This window comes from Falco punctatus (genome assembly GCF_963210335.1).
Source record: "Falco punctatus genome assembly, chromosome: 3".
In the NCBI taxonomy this organism is placed as follows: domain Eukaryota; kingdom Metazoa; phylum Chordata; class Aves; order Falconiformes; family Falconidae; genus Falco; species Falco punctatus.
The window spans coordinates 41,973,866-41,998,862 of record NC_137582.1 but is presented as its reverse complement, the minus strand read 5'-3'; the positions used below and the strand labels follow the sequence as shown (position 1 = coordinate 41,998,862).

General features: G+C 39.9%; 1 protein-coding gene across 8 annotated transcripts in view; it reads left to right on the top strand.

Moving 5' to 3' along the window:
• SULF1 (sulfatase 1) overlaps positions 1 to 24,997 on the top strand; it is a 126,810-nt gene that overhangs the window by 89,758 nt on the left and 12,055 nt on the right. For all 8 annotated transcript variants that reach the window (XM_080378677.1, XM_080378674.1, XM_080378673.1 and 5 more), the window contains 10 exons: positions 1,717 to 1,867; positions 2,864 to 3,039; positions 3,604 to 3,732; positions 4,002 to 4,058; positions 5,061 to 5,190; positions 18,574 to 18,790; positions 21,891 to 22,137; positions 23,927 to 24,023; positions 24,109 to 24,203; positions 24,625 to 24,690. In XM_080378677.1, the coding sequence (XP_080234803.1) occupies positions 1,717 to 1,867; positions 2,864 to 3,039; positions 3,604 to 3,732; positions 4,002 to 4,058; positions 5,061 to 5,190; positions 18,574 to 18,790; positions 21,891 to 22,137; positions 23,927 to 24,023; positions 24,109 to 24,203; positions 24,625 to 24,690 (1,365 nt within the window). The remainder of the gene's footprint in view (positions 1 to 1,716; positions 1,868 to 2,863; positions 3,040 to 3,603; positions 3,733 to 4,001; positions 4,059 to 5,060; positions 5,191 to 18,573; positions 18,791 to 21,890; positions 22,138 to 23,926; positions 24,024 to 24,108; positions 24,204 to 24,624; positions 24,691 to 24,997) is intronic.

Sequence of the window (24,997 nt, the reverse complement as noted above, 5' to 3'; positions counted from 1 at the left end):
AAGAAAAATGAAAGTTAAATAAAGGGCTGGTCAAGATGTGACACTAAGTTATCAGTATACAATTTTCTGATATTGTTCAGTGCTACCTCTTGCAAAAGGACAACTACACATAAATATTTCTGTGGGGAAAATGTACCTTTGGGTAATGCACATATTAAAATTATCAGTACATAAACAGTAAATCAATGTTGAATTGCGTTTTTGTTATAAACTGAAAACAGAACCACAGGAATCAAATTAATTCGATCACACAACAGCATTTTTTCATTTTCTATTTACATTTCTTTTTAAAAGGTAATGCTGAAATACATATATCATGTACTGAAACATATTAGAAACAGGGGAAAAGTAAAACCCAAAGAACTTCATCAGAGCAGCAAAGCCTGGATTCTGCTTTGTGTTAGAGAAGGAAACTGCTCATGCATAGGTGAAACCATTACTGGACATGGATTTTGCCTGGTTTCTCTTCACTTCTTAGTTGTCATGTATGCTAGGTATAAAAACAGGCTTGATGGAGAGCTTTTGTACCATGCCTATCTGTACAGCAAATTTACTTGTCATATGTTTTGCAGTACGTTTTCTTCAGAGGTGATATATTTGTGAACTTATTCTTGTTTCTTATATGATATCCTTCAAAAATTCACTGGTTGTGGATAGAACACCTCTCACAATCTTTCCTTTGATGTTTGTGCAAACTCCTAAAGCATCATTCTTTGCTTTGTTAAGACTCTGTGCCATACTTCTTAGTACTAGTATCAATAGCAGTATTAGTTCAGTATTGTTGCCATGTTGTGCTGGTAACGTGCTATTCTTTGCATTCACATTGAAAAAATAACACCTCAACAGTATTTAGTGTACAAATAAATGTTATTTTGGTATTGGTGGAATTTGCACCTTTATCACACCACTGAGCGTCACAGGGACATAGCTCAGGTGAGGGCCAAGGGCAAGAGGTGGAGGCTGAACGTCGGTCTGGAGTCAACGGCACTGGCTGCAGCACTTTCTCAGCTGTCTCCTTCAAGGCCACAATGTGACCTCCTACCACAATTGACCCTGTGCCAGCCCCATGGGGATTACTGTCAGGGTCCTGGCAGTGCCTGCATTCACTTTTGGTGATCGGGAAGGGAAAAAAAGTCAGTGCTTTTGCTCTTTGGGGCATCTTGAAAACTGCTGACACTGATGCTGCTGTTCTTAGTACTGACTGCTAAATTTATTTATCCTACAGGAAAATATCTTTCTTGTGAGTTTCATTTAACTTGTGTTAATATAAAGATGATTTCCCCACTGGAAGCATCAGTGCAATTTACCTTAATTCTGAGGGGAAGCAGTCATCTTTGATCTCTGACTTGCTTCTTTTTTCTGTTTATTTTTATGGATGCACCATACAGGTGAGCATTTGTAATGGTTACACATTCATTTGAGAAATACATTTCAGCATATCTCAAATATTAACATGGATCTGGTAGTGGTCTTTGACCCTGAAAGAAAGCTCAGAAAGTAAGTGGTTAAAAAATATTGAGGAAGTGATATACGAACCAGTGAAGCTTGTAAGCCACTAAAATTATGTTTGTTGATATTTGACATTGGAAATACCAGATCCTACACTGAATTTGTGATTTAACTGTTTGTTGGCTATTCCTGTGTTAGAGGAGTTCCCACCTTCCTCTGATGCCTGTGATGCTGCACAACTTTTCAGATTCTTTCTTTTTCTCCCAGCACTCCCAGCTATAACTACGCACCGAACATGGATAAGCACTGGATCATGCAGTACACAGGGCCCATGCTGCCTATCCACATGGAGTTTACAAATGTCTTGCAGCGCAAAAGACTTCAGACCCTGATGTCAGTTGATGACTCTATGGAAAGAGTGAGTTCAAGATACTACTGTGAATACAATCTTATTAGTTGGTAACAAATTGAAATTAATTCCTTCTTTATCTTTACCAGCCACAGCCTGGGGAAAGCCCTAGGGCTACAAAGAATTACTCCACATATCCCCAGTAGAAATTAAGTCTGATTCTCTGCAACATAGTGCCAAGCTCCTTGCTTGCCTCTTTTCATTGCTGGGTGAATAAACCGACAATTTTTTTAAAAGGGAAAAGTCACTGGGGCTCATATAAAGCCTGGTATTAACAGAAGATGCATCACCTGCGGGTTCACATGGATAGACACAGGTGCACACATGACAACATCTATTTATTTCTCACACTGCCTTCACAGTTTGTCCTTCAGCTGAAATCTGGGAATTGGCAAATCACAGCAACTCAGGTGTCAGTCTGCTAGTGTTTGTAGAAGTTAAGCAATGCAGTGTACAGCTAATTATAGGTAACATGATACACGAACTATTAGGTGTACTTTGCATGACTTTTTGTTCCAAAATCAAGCACCATGACCAAAGATCTTCCCCCAGAGAGACTTCCTTAAACTTTAATAAAAATTTACAGCCTTTTCCCAAGCCCAGATCTGTAAGGAATGAGAAAGTTGTAGACTAACACAGTAAATCAAATCTGAGTACCATTTGCCTTAAAGCTTTTTTCCCAAGCTGTGTTTGAGTACACAATGACTTTTGAACACACTAATGTAGCTACACCAGTGTTAACATATTCTGCTATTCTAATTTTCTGGACCTGTTTAATTTTACCCGCTGTCTAATGTGAAATTGAACTTGTAAGTTCATTTTTTTAGCAGCACATTAAATATGAGTTGTAAAAAAGTCCATCCCCAGAATGTCTGTTTCAACAACCTCATCGATGTCATGTTTGGTTCTGTGAATTTAAGGGAGTAAAACGTTGGTTATACATGATTATGCACAAAACATGTTTTGCTACATTTAATTCAGAGGTTTTCCTATGCTGTGTTGCAGTTATACCAAATGCTTGCAGAGATGGGAGAACTGGAGAATACCTACATTATTTACACTGCTGACCATGGTTACCATATCGGGCAGTTCGGACTGGTCAAGGGGAAGTCAATGCCATATGACTTTGATATTCGAGTTCCTTTCTTTATTCGTGGTCCAAGTGTAGAGCCGGGATCAGTGTACGTTCTCTTATGTCTCTAGCACAGCTGTTGAACCTAATGTAAAATGTTTCTAGGAGCATGCAGTTATCACTCTGTCTAGTTTCATTTCATAAAGGATGCCCTGTTATTACAAAGCAATGAGTCTTTATAAAGAGGCATGTCTTCATTTTGCTTATTATCAGTTGGTTATAATGCAGATGAGAAAATTGTATAATGCATAGTCCTGTAGGGTTAAGCTTTGGGTTTTGCTTTTAAAAAGCAGGTGCTCATCTTTACTACTCACCTTCTGGTTTAGCAGAATGGATGGTGCTACGCCATCATTGTCAACTCTGTAAGAATAGCATGGCTACTGCATCTCCTTGTTTTATTGTGCATAGCTTTTTCTTTGTGATGACAGTTTGCAGTACTGGTCTGTCATTCTAAGTTGTAGACTTCAAAGGAGATTTTCTAAACTTAGCACTTCTGTAGAGCTTTCCATCTTCAAAGCCCTGATAAGCATTAATTACCACCCTATTTCCAAGAGAATGTGAAGACTTACATATCGAACACGTGACACTTATGACCTTTTCTGTTGATTTGCAGAGTCCCTCAGATAGTTCTGAATATTGATCTCGCTCCAACAATTCTGGATATTGCAGGACTTGACACACCTCCAGATATGGATGGCAAATCTGTCCTAAAGCTTCTGGACTTGGAGAGACCAGGAAACAGGTGGGTCCCAGCAACTATATTTTTTAGCCAGTTCAGAAGCAAACACCTAAGGTACAAACACCAACAAATGAGTGGAAAAAGAGGTTCTGTGAAAATGAGCTGTGTCATGGCAACAACCATAGTTTTCACACTTGAAGGGTCTCTTAAACAGCACATCTGTGAAACTGCAGATATATACAAGTGGAGAGGTGTTTTTCCAAAAATATATTGTTAACACTAGCAATGCTATACATAGGTGCCAGCAGTAAATATTATTATTTTGCTTTCAGGTTTCGAACAAACAAGAAGATCAAAATTTGGCGCGACACATTTCTGGTGGAAAGAGGGTAATTATTAGGGGTGAGAGTTTTGGGGGAGCCTGCCTGCTGGGAACATTCTCTTGTATATGCTTTCCTTTCTGCTCCATCCTCTTCCTTTTTATGGTCAGCAAAGTAGTAAATTTTGCAAGCAAACTTACAGGCCTGACTTATTTCTTAGTTTCCTACCACTGGCTTTGCAAGCTGCTGTGCTCCCAAATCCCTGCCTCTCAAGAAACTTGAAAGCATGCTTTTCTTGTGACTCTTCTAGCCTGTACCTCCTCTTTCTCCAACATTGTTCTTGTGCCCATTTATGTCATCATCTGACTCATTTTCTTACCAAATCTGTTTCAAATCCAGTCATTCAGAATCCTCTTATCAACTGATTTTGTATTTGCCATCATGTATCAGAAGCATTCTTCATTTTTGTTCTAGCTGAGAAAAGACTTATGTGTAAATTAGGTTTATGACTATAACTGGTCCTCTTTTCACTGGCACCTCTTTATACCCTCTCACATTGCCAATTACTGCTATGAAAATTTTCTCTGGGTAAAAATTTTACAGCAATTTCCTCATGGCATTTTATGGCTTTACAGATTATGGAAAACTTGTGTGATGTAGTACAAAACAGTGCATATAAGACACATTGTAATATATAAGATATAGGCAAGCTAGTCCGGAATGGGTATGGAAGCCCTGTATAATGTCTTCAGCTGGGCTTTTCAGCCAAGCAAGTACTGCTTCAGCGTGTTTTGCTTTGTGAAAAACCTACATTTATGTATGAATGATGCTGAACAATGTCAGTTAGACATATTTAAGCAGCTCTTACTTCTCTTTGGATAATTTCCAGCAAATCATCTGAGTCTTTTTTTTACTACATGACCTACACTGAAGGTCAGTAGCAGAAATATGGGGAACTTTTTCCCTGAGTAGACATTAAATCTTCAAGGAGCCTTGCTTTTCCAATTAAATTCACCATTTCCAGAGTTTTGAAGAATGTATCTAAAATATTCAACTTTACTTTTTTTAAAGCAAATTTCTACGCAAGAAGGAGGAACCCAACAAAAACACTCAGCAGTCTAATCAACTACCGAAATATGAGAGAGTAAAAGAATTATGCCAACAAGCAAGATACCAGACAGCCTGTGAACAACCAGGACAGGTAAGCCACAAGCGATGGCAGTCTTCTAGATGCCACAGGGAAATACATATTTTTCACTAAGGGTCAAAAGAATTTGAAGAATATGGCATTTGGAAGATAGCTAAAAGATTGCTGTTCTGAATAACTTCAGAGCAAAGAAAACCAGACACAAATTGCCCCAAGCAATGGCCCAATTTAAGGCACTGGAGGGATGGTCCTTAGTATGCTGTCTTAGTACAGGGCTTATGGTAAAAATCCTGTGCTCAAATACAACATGAGAGGACTGCGGCTTCTTAGATTCAGTGTGTTGCTAAATATGCAAGCTGTTTCAAGGGTAATTATGAATAAGGGAAATAACCTTTCTGAGCAGTGAAAACTTGTACTCACTGGGCTAATTCAGAATTACTGAAGCAAACTGGTTAGTCCTACAATTACATATCATTTAATTTACTGGAATGAACCACTGAATAGCACACTTGGTGATCATCATGCTTTATTATTTATTGAAACAGCTTTAATAGAAGGGTCCCCTTGCTCAGAAACACTTGCTGTTTAAGGTTGCTATAAGGATTCTGACAGTAATACCAGTACCCAAGCATTACTTTCCCTTCTCATAGCTTTCATGACTTCAGTGCAACACCCAACTCTAATACAAAGGTCTAATCGCCTACCCATAAAACCAGAAGTTACTGCACCCCTGACTAGTATGCTTACACCTGCAGCTCTGCAGTGTGTATACAGGGAGGTAGCTTAATTAAGAAAAAATGAGTCTGACTGCAATTTCTCTCCAATTCATTCTGAATTAATGCTACACCTATGGTAACATATGAAAATGGATTTACTGGGGAGATGTGTTAGGGAGCTCTGTGCCTTCCTATTGACACCACCTCCAACCAGGCAAATGCTGGGGGGCCCAGGCAGCGGCTCGCGCCTGCCCTGCTGTCCTCCCCCTCCATCCTCATCCCACACACACCTCCCTGGAGAAGTGTGAGGTGATTTTTCCCAGGCAGGCGCTTGCGCCTTTCCCTCAGATGTTTGCTCAGACCACTGCAGCCAGCCGTAGACCTGGCACTGAAATATCAGTAAACTGTTTTGAACAGGGGCATAAAGCCTTCACTGTGCTCTGCTTCCATCTGCAACCACCCATGGTGCATCACCCAGAGCAGGTAGAGCTCTGCACAGCAAACTGGAGGGCGCTGGGGAGAGCTCGCTCACTTAGAGAAATGCTCCATCCCTACCTTTCCCCTTGTCATTCATTATAGCATAGTGTTACAGTAAATCTCAGTTAATCCAAGATTGGACTGGAATATGTTTTGGCTGGCACATCCTCGGTCAGGTCCTTTGCCACAGCTCTCACCTCACACATGCTCCTTAAATGCGGCCACCTTTGAAGGGATATACACAATATCGCAATCTCACCCAAGGGCAAAGTTTTCAGGAGTTCAAACACTGCCATTGTAAACAGAGATTAAATTTGAAAAACTGAACATTTTTGCAAAAATTAAAGGAGCTCAATGGAGTCATTTAGACTGTTAGACGCTAAAATGTTTAGGTTTAAAATACCAAAATATTTTCTTTGCAATTATTTCTTATATTTATTACCTCTTATGCCAAAATCCAGGTTTGGAATAGCTTTGCTTTTCCACATGTGAATAGAAAAGATTAAGCGTCCTGACCAGATATCACACCTGAAGCAGCAGGGAACACTGCTCACAGTCCTGTTCCCAGCCCACTCTGGTAGACTTGTCCTTCCATCCCATATTGGTGAATCCGGCTTGATCAAAATGCGAAGGAAGAAGGCCTCGAGCCAGCAAGGAGCTTACAAGAGCAATGGTGTTTGGTAGCAGCTCTCACACCTACAAACTCCCATTGAGGTCCTTTAAATGAAGAAGATAATGTTGGCTCCACAGAGCCTAATAGTCTTCCCTCATGGCTGAATGAAGGACAGGGCTGAACTGGCCTTTCCAAGACCCATTTTCAGACCTAACCATTGGTGTATATAAATTATTTTCTTAAACAAAGAGACCAAAGTTGTCTCTGATACTTCTAACGTCCTGAAGGCTTCCTGCAGGGATACTGAAGTTAAACATTCCTACAGAAACCTCCTGTCAGACAGAGCATTATGAGGGGTGGTAACACATCCTCTGGGCTCATTCAGACCGTGATACGCAGACCCACCTCTCCCACCCCATTTGCTCCCATGCCAGCCCTGAAAAGCAAGGGCAGTTTCTCTCTCAGGGACAGACTACATGAAGTACCCACAAGGAAGTCAATATAGACTAGGAAGGGTATGAATTTAATGAGTGTCACTGGAATAACAGGAACATCAGTGAAGCATTGCAGTGTGAGATAAGTGTCCACGGGATTTTTTCCACCTAGAAAAATTCTTAAAGAAAAATAACAGTTAATAGGTCAAATAATTTTACTTTAGCCCAGATGGTTTCCAATGTGCAATATGAAGCATCATGGTTTAATATGAGGTTCCTCCAGAAGTTTTCCCTGAGTCATTTTGTACCTCTTTGAAAAGAGAAAGAGGAAATATTGTTATGTGGGTGTCAACTTCATTCTGTCTTTTGAGGTTAGTGTATTTCATTTCAGTTACTTAGGTGCATATATAGAAAAATATATTCATTTTAATTACAATGGTTTATAATACTTCCTGCACTTACTCTGATCAGTTGCAGTTAAAGTCACTTAAATTAAAATCATCTTCACAGAATGACTGATTGCTGACAGATTTTTAAATAATGAAATTACTGCTCTGTGGGAAGTTGCTGCTAAATGTCTGTCTGGAACTAAGAATAAGCATTTGGGGAATTAATGAGCCAATGTACTGTCTAGTACATTTAGAGTTTGTTCTTCATTTTAATTTACTTTAGTCAATATCTAGTTCATTTGCAATGGAGAATACAACTGGAAGTTGAAAAGAAGAAAATTTGGTTTTACTGTATCAAAATGAGGTGTGATCCTGAGACCTGCTAGCTCTAAAATCTCCAAGGATGTGGTACTCAGGAAAATAACTGCTTTAGCTTATTTTCTATTTAACAAGTCACCTCTAAATAAAACAAAATAATAATAAAAAAAAAAAAAGATAAAAGAACCTGGCATGGTAAAGACACTTTTTTTTTAATCAAAAGTTTCCAAATTTCATCTGAAAAGTAGGTAAACTTAAGAAATGGGAAGAAAAGAAAGTATTAAACATCTGTATAATTGCTATAATTATTCCATATTTTTTTAAGTTCTGAATGGCTGTTTGCGAAAAGGAGATAGGAAATTTAGATTATAGATTAGATTTAGCTGTAAATCAGCAAGGCCTTGGGTTACAAAAAGAATAATTTCATTAAGAAAAAATAGTTATAAAATGCATATGCAAACGAGTTAAACTACTTTCACTGTCATTTTACTTTTATTTGAAATTTTTTAGCACCATTGACAGGTTGATTCACTTTCATTGTAGAGCACCCTCCCCTTGCTGTTTTTTTATAATTCCCTTTAGGGTAGGACAGTTTCCAAAAGTCCACTCACCTCCTTGAGAACATACCAGAAATGAAATGTGCACAACTGTATGGCTATGTTCACTTTTGAGTTACGTTCAGGCATTCATTAACTTGGGTCGGCAGCGAGCCCTTGCGGAGGAGAGGACCACGCCTGCTGCGCTGCATTAGCAAGAGCACAGCTAACAGGTCACGGGAAGTGAGTACTCACCTCTCCTTGGTGCTAGTGGGTTGCAGCTGGAGTGCTGCAGTCAGGTTGGGACTTCAGAGGGGCTTTGGTAAGCTGGAGCAAGTCCAGTGGAGGACCCCAGAGATGGTAAGGAAGTACTGCGGAGGGCCAGTTTTGTTTAGCCAGGAGAACAGAAGACAAAGGGAGAATTTAATTGCTTCCTTCAATGGATTAATGGCTAATTAGAGAGAAGACAGACCCAGGCACTTCTTGGAGGTGCACAGCAAAATGGCTATCAGCAACAGACAAGCTGCAGCAAGGGGAAGTCTGACTAGATGTGTGGAAAAAGATGTTGCCATAAGTGTGATTAAGCACTGGATCCCAACGAGTATGTGGAAGGTCTATCCAGGGATACTTTCAAAACCTAATAATGTCGTTCCTGCTTTGAGGGGGCGGCTGGACTAAATGACCTCCAGATGTTCCTTCCAGCAATTGCACATGCTCTTAATTTTTTGCTTGCTTAATACCTGGACTTCAGGATTTCATGTTTTCTTCTTCCTCCTCAGCATCCTAGTGTGGGAAGTTCTGTTAATTTTGTCCTTCTTGTGAGTTATGGATCACCTGCCCATTTTGTATTTGGATACAGTCTAGATTTCAGCTCCTGCCCTGACCCGGCTGTTGATCTGTGGTCGCCCATGGCACAGCCAGTCCCATCACACACAGGCCAGGCTTTCCCCCTGCAAAGGGAGCAGCAGTGGGGTGGGCTTTTTGCTCAGCTTTGGACCTTGGAGTGGGGTAGAAGTTTCCTTTGTGGTCCCTCCATATCACAGAGTGCGCTCAAGAAATTATGGTGGGAATGGGAGGTTTCCTTCATAGTTTATATGCCAAATTTGTCACCAGTTTATGTGGTGTAACTTAGTGAGGTCACCTGATTGAGCCCAGTTGGTTTAGTAGTGACTGTTGATGGGTTTTAGCACTTACAAGATTTGCAGGATTTTTATTTTATTGATACATATTCCCCTCTCAGCTTTACTGTAACAAAGACACAGTACAAAAATATCTATTCATCTGCAACATTGCTACCCCTGCTGTTGTTTTAAAGTGGGAAACAACTGGTGTGAACTTTTAACTAAAACTTTGTTTATTTTCCAATAGAGCAGAAATAATAGCATGTGAACAAATGTTTCTCTGGATTAATATAACCTTATCATGACACAAATCTCCTCTCAGATTTCCACTGAAATAACCTGAGATGAGAATATATGTTAGTTCAGGAGGTTTAGAGGCAAGCTGCTCTTAAATCCTCTGGCAGGTTATTTTTGTTGAACTCACTCCATCTTCTCACCCATGAAATTCTTCTGGACACTTAGCAAATATCAAATAAAAGCATGTTAAATGTGTTTTCATTTATACTTTTTCTTTCTCTCTTCTCTTACCTATACGTGTAATTAATGAGTTGATTTAATTCATAAGTATTTATTCTTTTTCTCTCCACCAGTCTGAGTCATAGGAGTTCTCCTGAGGCATAATTTTGACTTCTGAGACTTAACACTCTTTCCCAGATAGCAGTTACCTTTTGAGGTTTTGTGACTGATAGGCCAGGTGTCTCCAGTGTACTGTTCTATCCATTATTTATAAGCAGTATCAAATCCACAGCTAAACATGCATTTTTAGCCTCTTACAAAAATCACACAAACTGTAACTTTATTTTAAAACTAGGGCGTAAAGAAAAGCCACCCTCCCAAAATGAGGACTGTGAAGCTTTGCACTTAAAGTTTCAGCTCTTTTATGTTGGATGACTCAGCAATCAAACCCAGACATAGGTCTGTTTATTTTATGGGCATACATCTCCTACCATCTGCTTGGCACTACCTGCCAGTTTGTGAACAGCAAAGGTCTGAAAATTGTAAAGATCTATGGTCTGCTGCCAGCTCCAATGAGCACTGACAGTGGGCAGAATGGAAAAATGTGTTGTGCTGCCCATGTTTTTATGACATGCAAGCCCATGAACTCAAACGGAGCTAGACAGGCGTAATGCCGTAGGTGCTAACCTTCCTTGTTCTCTCCTTTTCATGCACCTCAGCTTTACAGATGCAGAATATTGTGTTTCCTCCTGAGGAAGTGTATCCCAAAACCGCCCTAAAGAAATAATGTTCCATTTGGAGAATATGCCTGAAGGCTGTACAGTGAGATTTTAGTTAAATTAGGTCTCAATGTATTTTACAGTGATTTAAGACTTTACAGGTAGTCACTGGAGACACATTGCTGAATCCAAGCACCAGCTCTGAGGTAAATGTGCAAGATTCTTCTGGCTCTGATCCAAAGAGTATGTTATGTAGTCTGTACATACATCTTATTTCTCATGTATTCTTTTCTGTTTAAAAACCTAGTGTAAGAATGTAATTTTATTGTTCGTATTTATATTTATCACATTGTCATATCAGTATTCAGTCAAAAGCATTATTTGTAATGCTTTATTTGTAATGCTAAAAGAAGTTTCCATCAAGCAGCTTACAGATAATATTGTAAAGGAAATTAGACTGGGGCTTACTAGGCGTAGTCTGGTTTGGCTCAAGTATCTATGTTCTCATAAAATAAATATCAACCTCGTGATGCTTACAGGAGTTGAAAGGCACTGGTGGTCAACCTGTTTTACCAGAACATTGGTTCAAAGCTGTCTCTTCTTTGCCATCTGCCCATTGATGCCACCTTATCTTAGTCATAATTCAGCAGAGCATCTATACGCAGGTTTAACTGAAAGCATATGTGTTTGGGATCAGTCATGTGCTTATAAATAGGTACATACTTCAGTGCTTTCATGAACAGCGCTTGCAGCTATTGCTCGCTTTAGACGCTGCAGAGTCATCCTTCATAGCTGACACAAATATGCCTGCAACTTAGTTGCTCAAGAATTCATAGGAATTGCCAGAAATTATGATATCCCTTGTTAAACTACCACTCTGTTTATGAGTTAAAACCAAATATGAAGATAAGTTCCTTTATCTCTAAAAATAATCCTTCAAAGCATGGTATTTCATATTTCAGCCTAAATATTTCACATTTCAGCCTAAATATTTAAGTTTCCTATTAAACAAAGGGCAGCTCTTTCCAGATTTGACAGTTCTTCAAATTTAAGCAATTCTTAATCTGAAGTACCAGCTCGATTCTGGATGAAATCTAGAGATAGTCCAGTCTGGGAAGATCACTGGTTTCATTGGTTTCATCTCTTTCAATGAACAACTGTGTCCAGCATTTTTACCACCATCTTACCAGTGTTCTCTAACAGAAAGACTTTTTTGTGGAATAGCACTTTTAAAAGCAATTTTATGTACTAAAAATGTTTAGACAGAAAACACAGAGTATGCAAGAATCATTTTTAGCATTTTCTGTAGCACTACTTTGAGATTCTTTTTTTGCAGAGTATCCATTTTAAAGTATCCAGTGAAATACAGTATAAACTAAGTCCTACGTAAATCAAATGTATATGACCCAATAGTAACGGATTATTATCAGTATTGCTATTTATAACTGAAAGACTAAGTTTATACTTTCCATTGGCTCCTTTTTCTTTGCAGCTGAGAGTGGACATTTATTGGATAATAACAGGAGTCTGTTGATGTTAACTACAGACAAGCTAATAGATTTGGTAGAGAATCCTGTGGAGGTGAAATATTTGATGTCTTAACCTAAGTGCCTACACTTCTAGAGCTGCCAATGCAGTCCATGCATTTTTTTTATAACTAGAGATCTGCTAGAACTGTGACACTTAAAATCAATCTTGTCTATAGCTCAAGAACACAAAATTGTGTAGTCTATGAACTTCCTAGGTTATTTTTTTTTCTTCCATTTCTTAAACACAGAAGTAACTCAGAATTGGCACTTTTCATATAGTTGTTTCTATTATACAGTGATTAATTTCTTCAGTCTTTTTTTCCTTCCATTTCTGTGCATTTAACTGAATGTATTTCTAAAGTCTGTCATACATTTCCCCCTGTATTACATTTGTTCTTATAAGACAAATCACTTCTCTGTTTCAATCACTGACCATTGCACTTTTCAGGAACACTTTCTCAGGGGATAAGGCTGTAGATAAATAACCAGCTTTGAATGTATTCATGTCAGTAGATTCTGAAGCCGTACATAATGCAATAGAAGGTGGTCCAGTTATGAGGGGTTAGTGCAAAAAATGGGATCTGCCCTTACAGGCAGTGTCAAGCCAGTTCTAAAAAGGAGGAGGAGATTTTTGTTCCACAAAAATGCAGCAATTCCAAATTCTCTGAGCTAACCTGGCACACCATTGCTGTTAAACAGCTGCACTCGCGTGCAATGTTCAAATACTGCTGAGATGTAACAACACAGATTGATATTTCCAGGACCATTTAGGAGCCTTGGTCAAGACCAAGGTTCATGACTACTCTGTGGAAATGCATAGAAGACGTGGCCTTAGCTCATAAACATTTCTCAGTATTCAGGTCCAGTTCAGCAGAAATAAACTGCTTCTTCTCTGTCCTATTTACCATAGCCAAGTAATTACAGGGCACTTTTCAATATGCTGTGTGACATGGCCTCTTTGAATGTCATGGAGAAAGCAAAACCGGGACTCAGTTATTATTCCAGTAGCGCAGCCCTAAACCAGACTCCCTTACCAGTGTTATCACACCAGGTCCCCTCACGCTCACCCAGATCAGGTTGCTGCTAATAGAGGAAAATTGTATAGACATACACCCATGATGGTGTATGTAGACATACAGCCCATGGCGGTATTTTCATCTAAACTGTTTTCAAATTTAGATCATACACTTCAAAACAGGAAAAAGGGAAATGAGATCTTGAGGACATGTTTAAATTCATGAAGTCTTCCTTTTCAAGCCTTATCTTAACATTCCCTAGACTGAGCAATAATACTCAAAGTCAGTCATACATTACCAAAATGAAAAAGCACCTGTAAAAATATTGTCACTGTGTTATATTTCCGGTTGCATGTTTTTCAGGGTTTCATAGATTTGTGATAAAATCTGACCAGATATTTAACACTGAAGTGTCTACTGCAAATACCGAGCAATTACATTTCATAGAAACCCTTAGCTTGCCTACTGTTAAGACAGCTTTCATGAATTGTTGAATTAATTTCTCCCCTGTATAAGGGGGCAGAAAGTCTCTCAAAGCTGTCACAGTCTATTAACTAAACAAAGTTAATTTGACATCTTGCTTAAGTACATATTTACAGTAGAGCACATCACAATGTGATATTTTTGTGGGTTTTTTTCATGCTGAATGTATGTTTTTATGCCTTAATTATATTTGGTAATGAAATAGACTTGCTTAATTTTAAGGCTGTGGCACAAACTGATTAATACCAGGAAACTGAGACCTCAGGTAGTTATGAAGTCATTTGCTGTTGTCTTGCTCACGTAGCTCTAAGTCGCAACTGGAGCTGTGCCAGTAGTGATGCAAAGCAAAGCCACCAAGTACAAACAATACCCTTTTTTAACCAGCTCATTTGCTCCCCTTTGCCTTTGAAATGACTTTATAAGGGAAAACTTCAATGGCCAGAAGAAAATGCATCATGCCAGTGATCATTCAAGGAAAAGCTCCTGCTGCAGTCCTGCTGCAGTCTGGTGCTTGCCTCCACACCAAGGAACAGGCACATCTACTTATGTTTTTAAACTTCAGGTTTGGCAGAAATTAAAGCAGCTGGAGCTTCTTAAGGATGGGATAGGATAGGATAGAATAGGATAGGATAGGATGGGATGGGATAGGATAGGATAGGATGGGATAGGATAGGATAGGATGGGATAGGATGGGATGGGATGGGATAGAATAGGATAGGATAGGGCAGGGCAGGGCAGGGCAGGGCAAGGTAGGGCAAGGTAAGGTAGGGTAGAACAGGAGAATGGAATGGAATAGAATAGAATAGAATAGAATTGGAGTAGAGTAGAACAGAATAGAATAGAATAGAATAGTTGGAAAGGACCTACAGTGATCATTGGGTCCAGCTGCCTGACCACTTCAGAGCTGACCAAAAATGAAAGCCTGTTGTTAAGGGCATTGTCCAAATGCCTTTTAAACACTGACAGGCTCGGGGCACCAACTGCCTCCCTTGGAAGCCTGTTCTAGTGTTTGATGCCCCTCTCGATAAATAAATGCTTCCTAATGTCCAGTCTAAACGTCCCCTGGTGCAGCTTTGAACCATTCCCACATGTCCTATCACTGGATACCAGGAAGAAGAGACCAGTACCTCCCTCTCCACTTCCCCTCCTCAGTGAGAGCAATGAGGTTACTCCTTTCCCAAACTAGGCAAACCCAAAGTCCTTAGCTGCTCCTCATAGGATGCTCAGTCCTTTTACCTCTCGGTCCTTTTACCTTTGTCTCTCCTAAGCTGCCTCTGCAATTTGCTGCTGGGGGCAGGGAGGGCTCTGGGAAAAGCCTGCAGCCAGCACACGCAGAGCCAGCCAGGGCCCCAGGCGCACGTGCAGAACAGACCCTGATCAGTTCAGGGTGGCTGGAAACTGGCAAAGCCCCTTGCAGCAGGATAGTCCCGCTGGCTTTGAGGTGGGGGGTTTCAGGACTCTGTTGCTGTGGGGGTATTAAGGATCCTTTTCCATGTTTGCTTCCCCTCTGAAGTTAAATTGAGGCAGAAGGAAAACTGGAGCTGGGGAGCTGATGTGAGAGGAAAATAGTTGCTGGAGGGTAGGTGATGAAATGAAAGAAAGCAAAGATGAGTCAATGACAGAGAGAAAGGCTAACACAGATTAAGTTTCATAACATGACTGAAATGATACAACAGCTTGTTGCAGCCAAATGGCAAGGTCCTGCTGTTTCTCTACTATTAGTTTTGTCTTTTTAAATCTGAGTTATTCCTTTTTTCTCCTACTGAGGAGAGAATAAATCGGTGCAGGGGTCCCTAAGTCAGGATGCAGCCAGAAGCAAGGACTAACCTGTATTCCTATGTCAACAGTGATTTGTTAGATCAGCTTAGGTGTCTTGTGAAACATCATGGTTGGAAGGAAAATAAACATAAGGAAAATAAGAAAACATATTCAAATTAAAATTTAATGAAGACACATGTAATTTGTGTATGTGCCAATATTTTTTTTAATTGATGGAGAAATGGGGACCCAGAAACCAAACCTAATAGTTCTGGACTTCAAAGAATAGGGTTTTTATTCATAGCAAGCAGGAAAGTAGAAAACAGAGGAGGGGAAGGGCAGTGCATCAGTCAGAATCTTCTTTTATGTGCATTTTATAGATCTAAAGATGAGCAGAAGGAGGACCATTATGACTTACTACATAATGTATGCTCAGTGCCTGATTATGATGGCATGGGAAGGGATTCAGGAAAGTTAGTCTGGAATTTCCATCTTGGAAATGTGAAGCATCTTTATAACGACACTTTTTAAAGTAGAGTTCAAAAAGAAAGAGGAACTGGATCACATTTAATCCCTGTTTTAAACAGAGAACTATTACTGGGTTGTAGTAGACCCAGAGTCTTTTTTCAATGTTAGTCATAATATTGTTTAAAAAGATCTAAATGGCTATTGAAGCCACTCCTGGAACCTCTTGCTATAATTAATGTTAGACAAAGAGAATACTTACTTTACTTTAAAATGGTGCTTTTGAGACCCATTAAAAACTGGTGCCATATGTTTATAAATGTAACATGTACCCAATAAACACAGGAAACATAGTGGTGCAGTCAGTTCTTATCCTGTAGCAATCTTCTCTTGCTGCAGTAGGAAGAGTGCGCATGCTATTGCAGAATAAAATCCTGCAAAGTGTTATAGCTCTCAGACACCTTTACTTGTAGAAAGTCACCTTGTCACTTGTAGGTGTATGTTTACACTGAAAGTCTGCACAAGTGTAATTTTTCAGGCAGTCGTTGGGCTTGTGCAAGTCTATTGGCCTTTCACACATGGCTTACTGTTCTGGGATCAGAGTTATGCCAATCCACAGGCAAGGTCTCTGAGCACAGGATCCATCTTTTAGCTCAGCCCATGTGTTAGGCCAGAGAGTGCTCTCACGGTGCTGCCGTTCAGTGCCACATTGGCTCACTCCTCAAGCTATCAGGTCAGCAAATCTACCTGAGGCTTTGTTTTCTTTCTTCATTCTTTAGTCAGCTTGACAGCACCCCCAAAACAGTCCAGAGCAGCCGCTGGTTAATGTAAGAGACTTACTGAAATGTGTGTGCTCTGATATTAGTGTCCATTTCAAAACTTAAGCTGGGAAGTCCATTAGGACCAGCATCTAACTGTCTTGCTATTATTAATGAGGCAAGGGAAAGAAGCTGTGCTATTTAGTCACAGGAACCAAAAAAGGATACATTATAGGGAAACTTCGCTGAAACTGCAACTGAAATGTTCCAATTATCAATAGCATTACTGAGTTTTGTTCTCTACACTATCCAACCAAACTTAATTGCTTTGTATGCAAACTCTGCTCGTTGCACCTTAAGATACAAAAGTGAACAAAACTCACTGGGTAATAGTCATTTATAGTTGTATTAAAATTGTAAACAAACATAGCTATTTCTATTTCTTTCTATTGTTCAGGGTACAACTGATCTGAAATCTTCACAGGCTTGTGTAGGGTATTACAAGTGGAATATATGGCAAGCTTTGGGACAGGCAAAGGAACTCTGATCTGTCAGCACCTACCCATGTTTTCAAAAAAATGGTATTTAGCTTTTTTAAAACAGTTCAATGTAGAAAGAAAATTAAAGTCCCAGTTGCTTTTTAATTTGAAATGTGAAGACAGTGGGATCCACTGGAAAAAATCACCTGGAATCTTCCATCTTGTTCAGTGATGTTGATAACCAAATCAGACAGATACTGTGCAGACAACCTAGGAAAAACTTTCCTCTCGTTCTCTCGCACTTCCTCTGATATTCAGCACATGTATAATGCCTTTTACAGGTAATCCTTCCAGACTGCACCTTTTTCTCCCAAGTCTGATACAAATCTCAAGACTTAGGTATCCAAAAGAGTTTATCCAAGCTAATGTATTTGTTTACTGTCCCTAAGGTTCTTCCCCTCTCTTGCAGCTGCTGCCTGTAGGGAGCCAGGCTGCCAGTAATGTGCTTTCAGCCTTCCTTCTCATGCACAAGATAAAGAGCCAGCTCTGTTTACAGGTCTGAGTGGCATGGTTTGCAGGGGCATGTCTTAGTAGGGCGCAGGTCCTAACTCTGGCCACTGGTAAGGAAATAAATTATGTGTTGTTAGTGGTTTATGTATTTTTCTATAAATCACATGCATAGTTTTCCCTTCTTTTTCCAAAGAACCCTACAACTGAACCAGTTTTTCTTCATCTTCATTTTTATTTCCCCCTGAATCATGTTAGAAATTCAAAGTCACAGAACGAAGAAAAAAGTTTGTTTTTTCAGAGAAAAAAAAGAGTTGGTGAAAACAGCCTTGACAGCTGTACTCTGTGGCTCAGTAAGACTTTTTACTTGCTCCTTTCAGGGATGTGTTTAGTCTAGATACTCTTGATTTATTGATGGCTGGGTTGTATTTCTTTATGCAGATTTGCAGTGATTTCATTTAAGCTTTTATCTGCCTAGAATGGGAGGGATGTTGAGAAGAATGTGAGTGAATTTAGTCCCTAAACCGTTTCCCTTCTCAGTTTGTTATTTAAGGGACTGCTTAATCTTTAAAGAAATTTGCCTGTCTTGTTTTACAGTCCACCTGAAAGTAGCAGGGGTTTGGAAGGCTGCTGGGAAATGGTTTTCATGTCTCTCTCTCACAGAAGTGGCAGTGCACAGAGGATGCTTCCGGCAAACTTCGAATTCACAAGTGTAAGGTATCCAGTGACATACTTGCCATCAGAAAAAGGACCCGCAGCATACACTCCCGGGGATACAGTAGTAAAGACAGAGACTGCAACTGTGGAGACACTGATTACCGACACAGCAGGACCCAAAGGAAAAATCAAAGGCAGTTCTTGAGAAACCCTAATGCGCAAAGTAAGTGTTATCTGCTCTCTTGGACTCCAAGGCAAAGAGCAGGGGAAATGGCTAGCCAAGCGCTGGCTCACCAGGGGAAATGGCTAGCCAAGCGCGGGCTCCCTGGCATGCTCTTGCTTTCACCCCATGTCTAATGAAAATATTGGTAATTGACAGTCAGGTTCTACATACCTGCCTCTGTAATAACAATAACAACAGTATTTATCCTTCGGCTGACAGTGAGGAATAGTCTTTAGGCTGGTGGTGGCGGCGGTGGCAGTGATGGTGACGGCGGTGGCAGTGGTGGTGGCGGCGGTGGCAGTGGTGGTGGCGGCGGTGGCAGTGGTGGCGGCGGCGGTGGTGGTGGCAGAGGTGGCAGTGGTGGCGGTGGCAGTGGTGGCGGCGGTGGCGGTGGCGGGGGCGGCAGTGGTGGCGGCGGTGGCGGTGGCGGGGGTGGCAGTGGTGGCGGGGGTGGCAGTGGTGGCGGCGGCGGTGGCGGCGGCGATGCTCTGGTGCCACCTATCGCGCTGCTCAGACATGACAGCCCGGTGGCGTCTGCCGTGAGCCGGCGCCGTTACCCGCCGGGATGAGCACCGCAAGTGCTCCCTTGCGCCGCTCGCAGGAGCCCACCGGCGCCTCCCGGCACAGGGCGCAGCCCAGGCCCCGCCGCGCCGGGCCGGGCCTCGCACCGCGGCACCGCCCGGCTGCCGCTTCCCGGCGGGTCGGGGCCGCGGTCCCCGCGGGGACACGAGTGGGATTGCAGTGTCCTCTAGTGGAGCGCGGGCTGAAGGGGCTGGACGGGAAGGTCTTAGGACGGCAGTACCTGGATTTGTTTCTGCTAATGACTTCTATAAAAGAAGCCTATTTTTTTTAAGAAGCCATTCTTTATTTAAGGAAAATATTTATTTAAGGAAAAACCTGAGAATTTAAATGGAGCAAGCATTTTCTTCTCTCTGCCCCGCACTGCAAATGACGTTCTGTAGCTATAGCAGCACAAGCGGGCCTGGATTTCAGACTTGTTCAAGAGCAAGGCTGCGTTCTCCTTCTCTGTGTTTAGAATACTAGACTGGGGAATGAAATAAAGACGGGTCTTTAAAACAGGAAGATAGCGAAGTCATATGAGAAATGCAAAAGTTAGAAGACACTGCACAAATGCGTATGAAATAAGAAAATACTGTCAGTATAATTCAAAATATTTCCCGATTTAAAACCTCCCCCACTCTGGATGGGAACAAGAATCCCTGGTATTCTCTGTACGTCCAACCACAATATCGTCTGTCTTGAGTTTTCTCATTGTTCAGACAAAATGCTGCCTTGGTATAATTTGTTCCGTTTGTTTAGTATGATCTAAGGAACTTCACAGCATGTACAGAGAGACCTCTGCCGAAAAGACTACGTCACAGACTGCCAGGGGCGATTCTCAAAACTGGAGACATGTTCCTCCAAGTGATACTTTCAAGGGGCGATCCCTGCTGTGTACCTTGGAAAGAGGTGTTGCTAGGGCATCAGCAAGGGCTGAATGGGGGAAGTCACTTGGAGAGGGAAACTGGGGAAAGGGTGAAGGAGGAAACATCTGAAGGAAGCATCAGAATAAGTCCATTTGTTATGCTTTTCTCCTTTACAACATCCTTACACCTCTTCCCTCCTCCTCCAAATCTGCCACAGCACTCCTCTGAGTAGAGCAGGGAAAGACTCACGATGATGAGACATCATTAAGGGAACAACTAGTTCAGGCCTCCATTTTTAGATGACACTTGGATAAGATGCTTATATATTCCACTCTTTCAGTCACTTGATTAATAAGTAGTATCATCAGAGGCTGTTAAAATACCAGAAACCATCCCATCTGACCCTATGAATCTTTCTGCATTATTTTGTAAAAAAGTAATATGGTTATAGATCAGAGAGATGCTTTGAAACTAAGGGGTTTCTCTTCGGGAAGATGGATGTCTTCATTGATTTGACTGGGAATCCTTTTTTCACCTGACAGCAAGCAACTGCTGAAACAGTTTAGGACAGAGTGGTTTGAATGAAGAGTTGAATGTGGCTCACTGTCTGCACTTCTAAGAGATTCTTGCAGGAATAGTTCAGTGTGAGTCTTTCAAAGACACTGGCATACAAACTGCAGCAGAACTGACACCACCTGCCAAAGGCAGCCCTTTATTACAGTTCTCATTTTATTCTGCTGCGCGAATTAGTATTAACTGTTAGGTGACAAAGATGTGCTCAGCAGAGATGTAACAAATGGAACTACAACCACTTCGGTGAGGTATTGACTGTGAGTTGTATCGCCTTGATTTGGGACAGGTACGTATTGCAAAAGAAGTAAAAAATGTAAGGTCTTCCAGGCTGAGCCCAAACGGAGTTATTCTCGTACGTAACTAAAGAACCCTCAAAGACTTAATTGCCATAGTTAATACAACCCATATACACAGTAACTAAAAGAGCTGTAACCTTACTAAGCTCAGAGCTTTCAACAGACAAAAGTGACACAAGAAATCGCACTGTAGCTCTACGCAGCAAGTTTTTTCTGGTCTATAACTCGTACACATAAACATGGTTGATATGTGTATTGAAGTATATATAGAGATATAGATACATATAGATATCTATACATTGATACATGATTGATTCTTGCCCTTTTAATTCTTATCTTTAAAAGGTAAAAGATGTTATCCTTTTAAAAAGTCATATTTATTCTAAAGCATAACTCCAACTTGCATCACATGCCAATTTACAGGTGGTGACCTTGTTTCACAGTACCGAATGGTTTCATTTTCTGAAGTGGTTTCTAATCCTGTTATCTCTGATTGTTTCATATGTCTCTTTTTAGACATCTGATTTCTGAGATACTGATTTTATTTGGAAATATAGATGCTAACCATGGCATAAGGCCAGACTGGCATGAAATGCAAACCTTGAAGCAATCAAATGTTCATGCTACTCATGAAAGTGTGGGTCCCAACGTATCAAAAAATCGTTAAATAAGTTTCTGTAAAGCCACAGAAAAAATAAGCCATTTTTACTGAACAGCATTCTTGCTCTTTGGAATATGTTTTGTGTTCATGGCACGGGTCATGTAGACATGTACATGCAACAGGGAGAATTTCTTCTGCTTCAGAATATAAACCTCGATTTGTTCATACTCGCCAAACCCGGTCCTTGTCTGTGGAGTTTGAAGGTGAAATATATGACATAAATCTGGAAGAGGAAGAACTACAGGTGTTAAAGACCAAAAGTATCACCAAGCGTCACAATGCTGAAAACAAGGAAAAAGCAGAGGAAGCTGATGGTGCTGACGATGACGCAATGATCGCTGATGGCATTGATGCTATAGGTCAACCCAACTCTGTCAGAGTGACACACAAGTAAGATTGCTTTTTCTGTGGTTTTTTCCTTAAAAGGAAATCTCCTTCGTTTTCTATTTGTATTCTCCCTGTCTCTGCATTTTTAATGATTACATAATAACAGTATTTAAGAAAGTAAAACTATGATAGATTTTAGATAAACCTGAGTTGTATTTGTTAGTAGGTGGAGTAGTTTAACTTCAGTGTGTGTATTTTAAAGGGAGGTATCTAGTTTAGGGTTTATTTTCGAGTAGGAGTAGGCATTTCCAGAGGGAGATTCATTCTCCGTATCAAAACATGCATTTTTTGATGGATTATTCACCCTGTGAAGTTGACACTCCTGCTGTTCTTATAAAGTCTAGGCTACCAGCTTAGCGTAGAGGCCCAAATTTGAAATGACTGAAATCACACTCTACGTGAGGACAGATTAAATTGGTTACATCATCTTCTTAATTTTTAGTTTTTTGTAGCCACTAACGTTAGCTAAGACAGTATAGACCTGTTTATCCCTGGAAAGACCTGCAAAAAGACCTGCAATCATTTTTCCATCCTGGAAGATGCTTAGATTTCAGGTTTTAGCTCTACACTAAATCTGAATGAAAAAGCAAAAATCTTAAAATATTTTTTAGTTTAAAAATGCTAATATGATTGATCTGAAAAGGCAGGCAGATGCAGGCAACAAAAATCTTCTGGTTTATCCTTTTTATTGTTTTTAAAATATAAATAGAATGTCTCTCTTTTCTTCTTTTTTTTACAAAAAAAAAAAAGAGGAAAACATGAAAGTTAGTTTCAAATAAGTAAAAATTATCCTTTTTTTTTTACATTGATGATTTCCAACCGTGGCATTAATAAAGCCTTAAATAGCTTTCTGGAAAAGTTATTATTTCTCCATAAAATGTTTTGACTTCTACTCAAAACAGTATCGCTTTCAGAATTCTTTGAGTGAAGAAAAAAACATGAACGGGTAACATAGAAAGAGATAAGCATCTACATGTTCCTTTCTGCCATTCTTCTCAAAATTTAAAGAAGGGTTCTGATAAAGGAGGACCCAAGAAAGGTTGTGTCTATAAAATTGGAATATTTCCATAATTAAACAATTTCTATCTGTCAGCATGGAGACTTTGAAATCCCATCCTGTAGTCTGCTGGATTTTCTATCACCTTCTTGGCCTTCCATGTTGTTTTTTCCTCTTGGTAGAGCTGCTTTTTCAAACACTGGTATGAATGTTTTTGTCATTGCACCACATTTTAACTTGAATTTTGGCTTTTTTTTAACCACTTGTTGGAACTCTTTGCTCTAGCTTTGATTTTTATTGATCTTTATTGTCTATACTGATCTTCAGCCCATTGACCGTATGTTCTGTTCTTGAATATTTTGCATACTTGGAAGATAGGTCACATTCATGTGGCAAGAGGAATATATTACTCAGCAGCTGGTGGTTAAATAACCAATGACATGTTTGGTTAACAAGAGGCTTGAAATTCTGAACAGATTTTTATTTCAGTTTCAATTTCATTTCTGATTGGATTAAGAACCTCCAAGATGGCATTGCCATTGCATTTTTGCTTAGCAGACACAGAGCATCTGTCATGGGTGAATATTTTTTTTCATTATTATTTTGCAGAGGAAACAGATCAAAGCAATTATTAGTATTATAAGTCAGCATGTTAAGACATCATAGAGTTTACTTATTTCTTAACAGAATATAACAGAGAATTGATTAAGAATGTTGGAAGAAAGAAAATAAATGGATAGGCAACTAGGAAACCACTGACCTTCTTGTTCCTGTTTGCTAAACTCAATTCTACAGATGTTTTATTCTTCCAAATGACACTATTCACTGTGAGAGGGAGCTGTACCAATCCGCCAGAGCCTGGAAGGACCACAAGGCTTACATTGATAAGGAGGTAAGAGGCATTTTAAAATCTGAGTGAAGTTTTTGCACTGCTACATTTGCAAAAAGTAATTCTGAATCGGAAATACTGTCTGCAGATCGAAGCTCTCCAAGACAAAATTAAGAATTTGAGGGAAGTTAGAGGACACCTAAAAAGAAGAAAACCTGATGAATGTGATTGTAGTAAACAGAGGTAAGAAAGATGACATTCAACACCAAAGGCTACACCAATTCCTAAGGTTTAAGCATTTTCCAAGCTTTTTTGAGATGGAAAAGAAAGAACATAAGCTTTATTGATATTTATAACCAATGTAGGTACTCATTTTAGTTAGATCCCATTTAAGAGTAAAAGCTATTGTGAATCAAAAGAAGAAAACATTAAAACTTCAGGATGAAATTTGTTTGTATTCAACTAACACATTTGAATCCAGCTGTAGTTCTGCTATAATCTAGCATAGGATCACTCACACAATATAACTTCTTTAAAGGAAGTGAAAATCGTAAGTCATTCTGTATAGTTCCCTAAGAAAATGTCAAAGATGGTATGTTTCTGATTTGGTTTTGTGTTGAAAATTGTTTCATGACTTGATAATTCCTATTAATTTTCCCTGTAGCTATTACAACAAAGAGAAAGGGGTAAAGGCCCAAGAGAAACTCAAGAGCCATCTTCATCCCTTCAAGTAAGATTGTTACTGTCCTATTATTCCCTCAGCTGGCTTTTGATGGCTGGACAAATATAATTTGGGGTTTTTTTTGCTGAGAGAGGAAAGGAGGAGACGAGGGAAAGAGAAGGTTGCATATAACAAGCTCTGACAAAAATCCTGAAGTAGTTTTGGACAGACTTGTGAAAGTCTATGGATAATAATTTCAGACTCTGATTGACCTCATGATTATTAAAATGATCCAGTTAAACCTAAATACAACAGTACATAATTTCTCATGCTAACTGAAGAGAACACCTTGTCATAACAGGTGGGGTGGAAACTA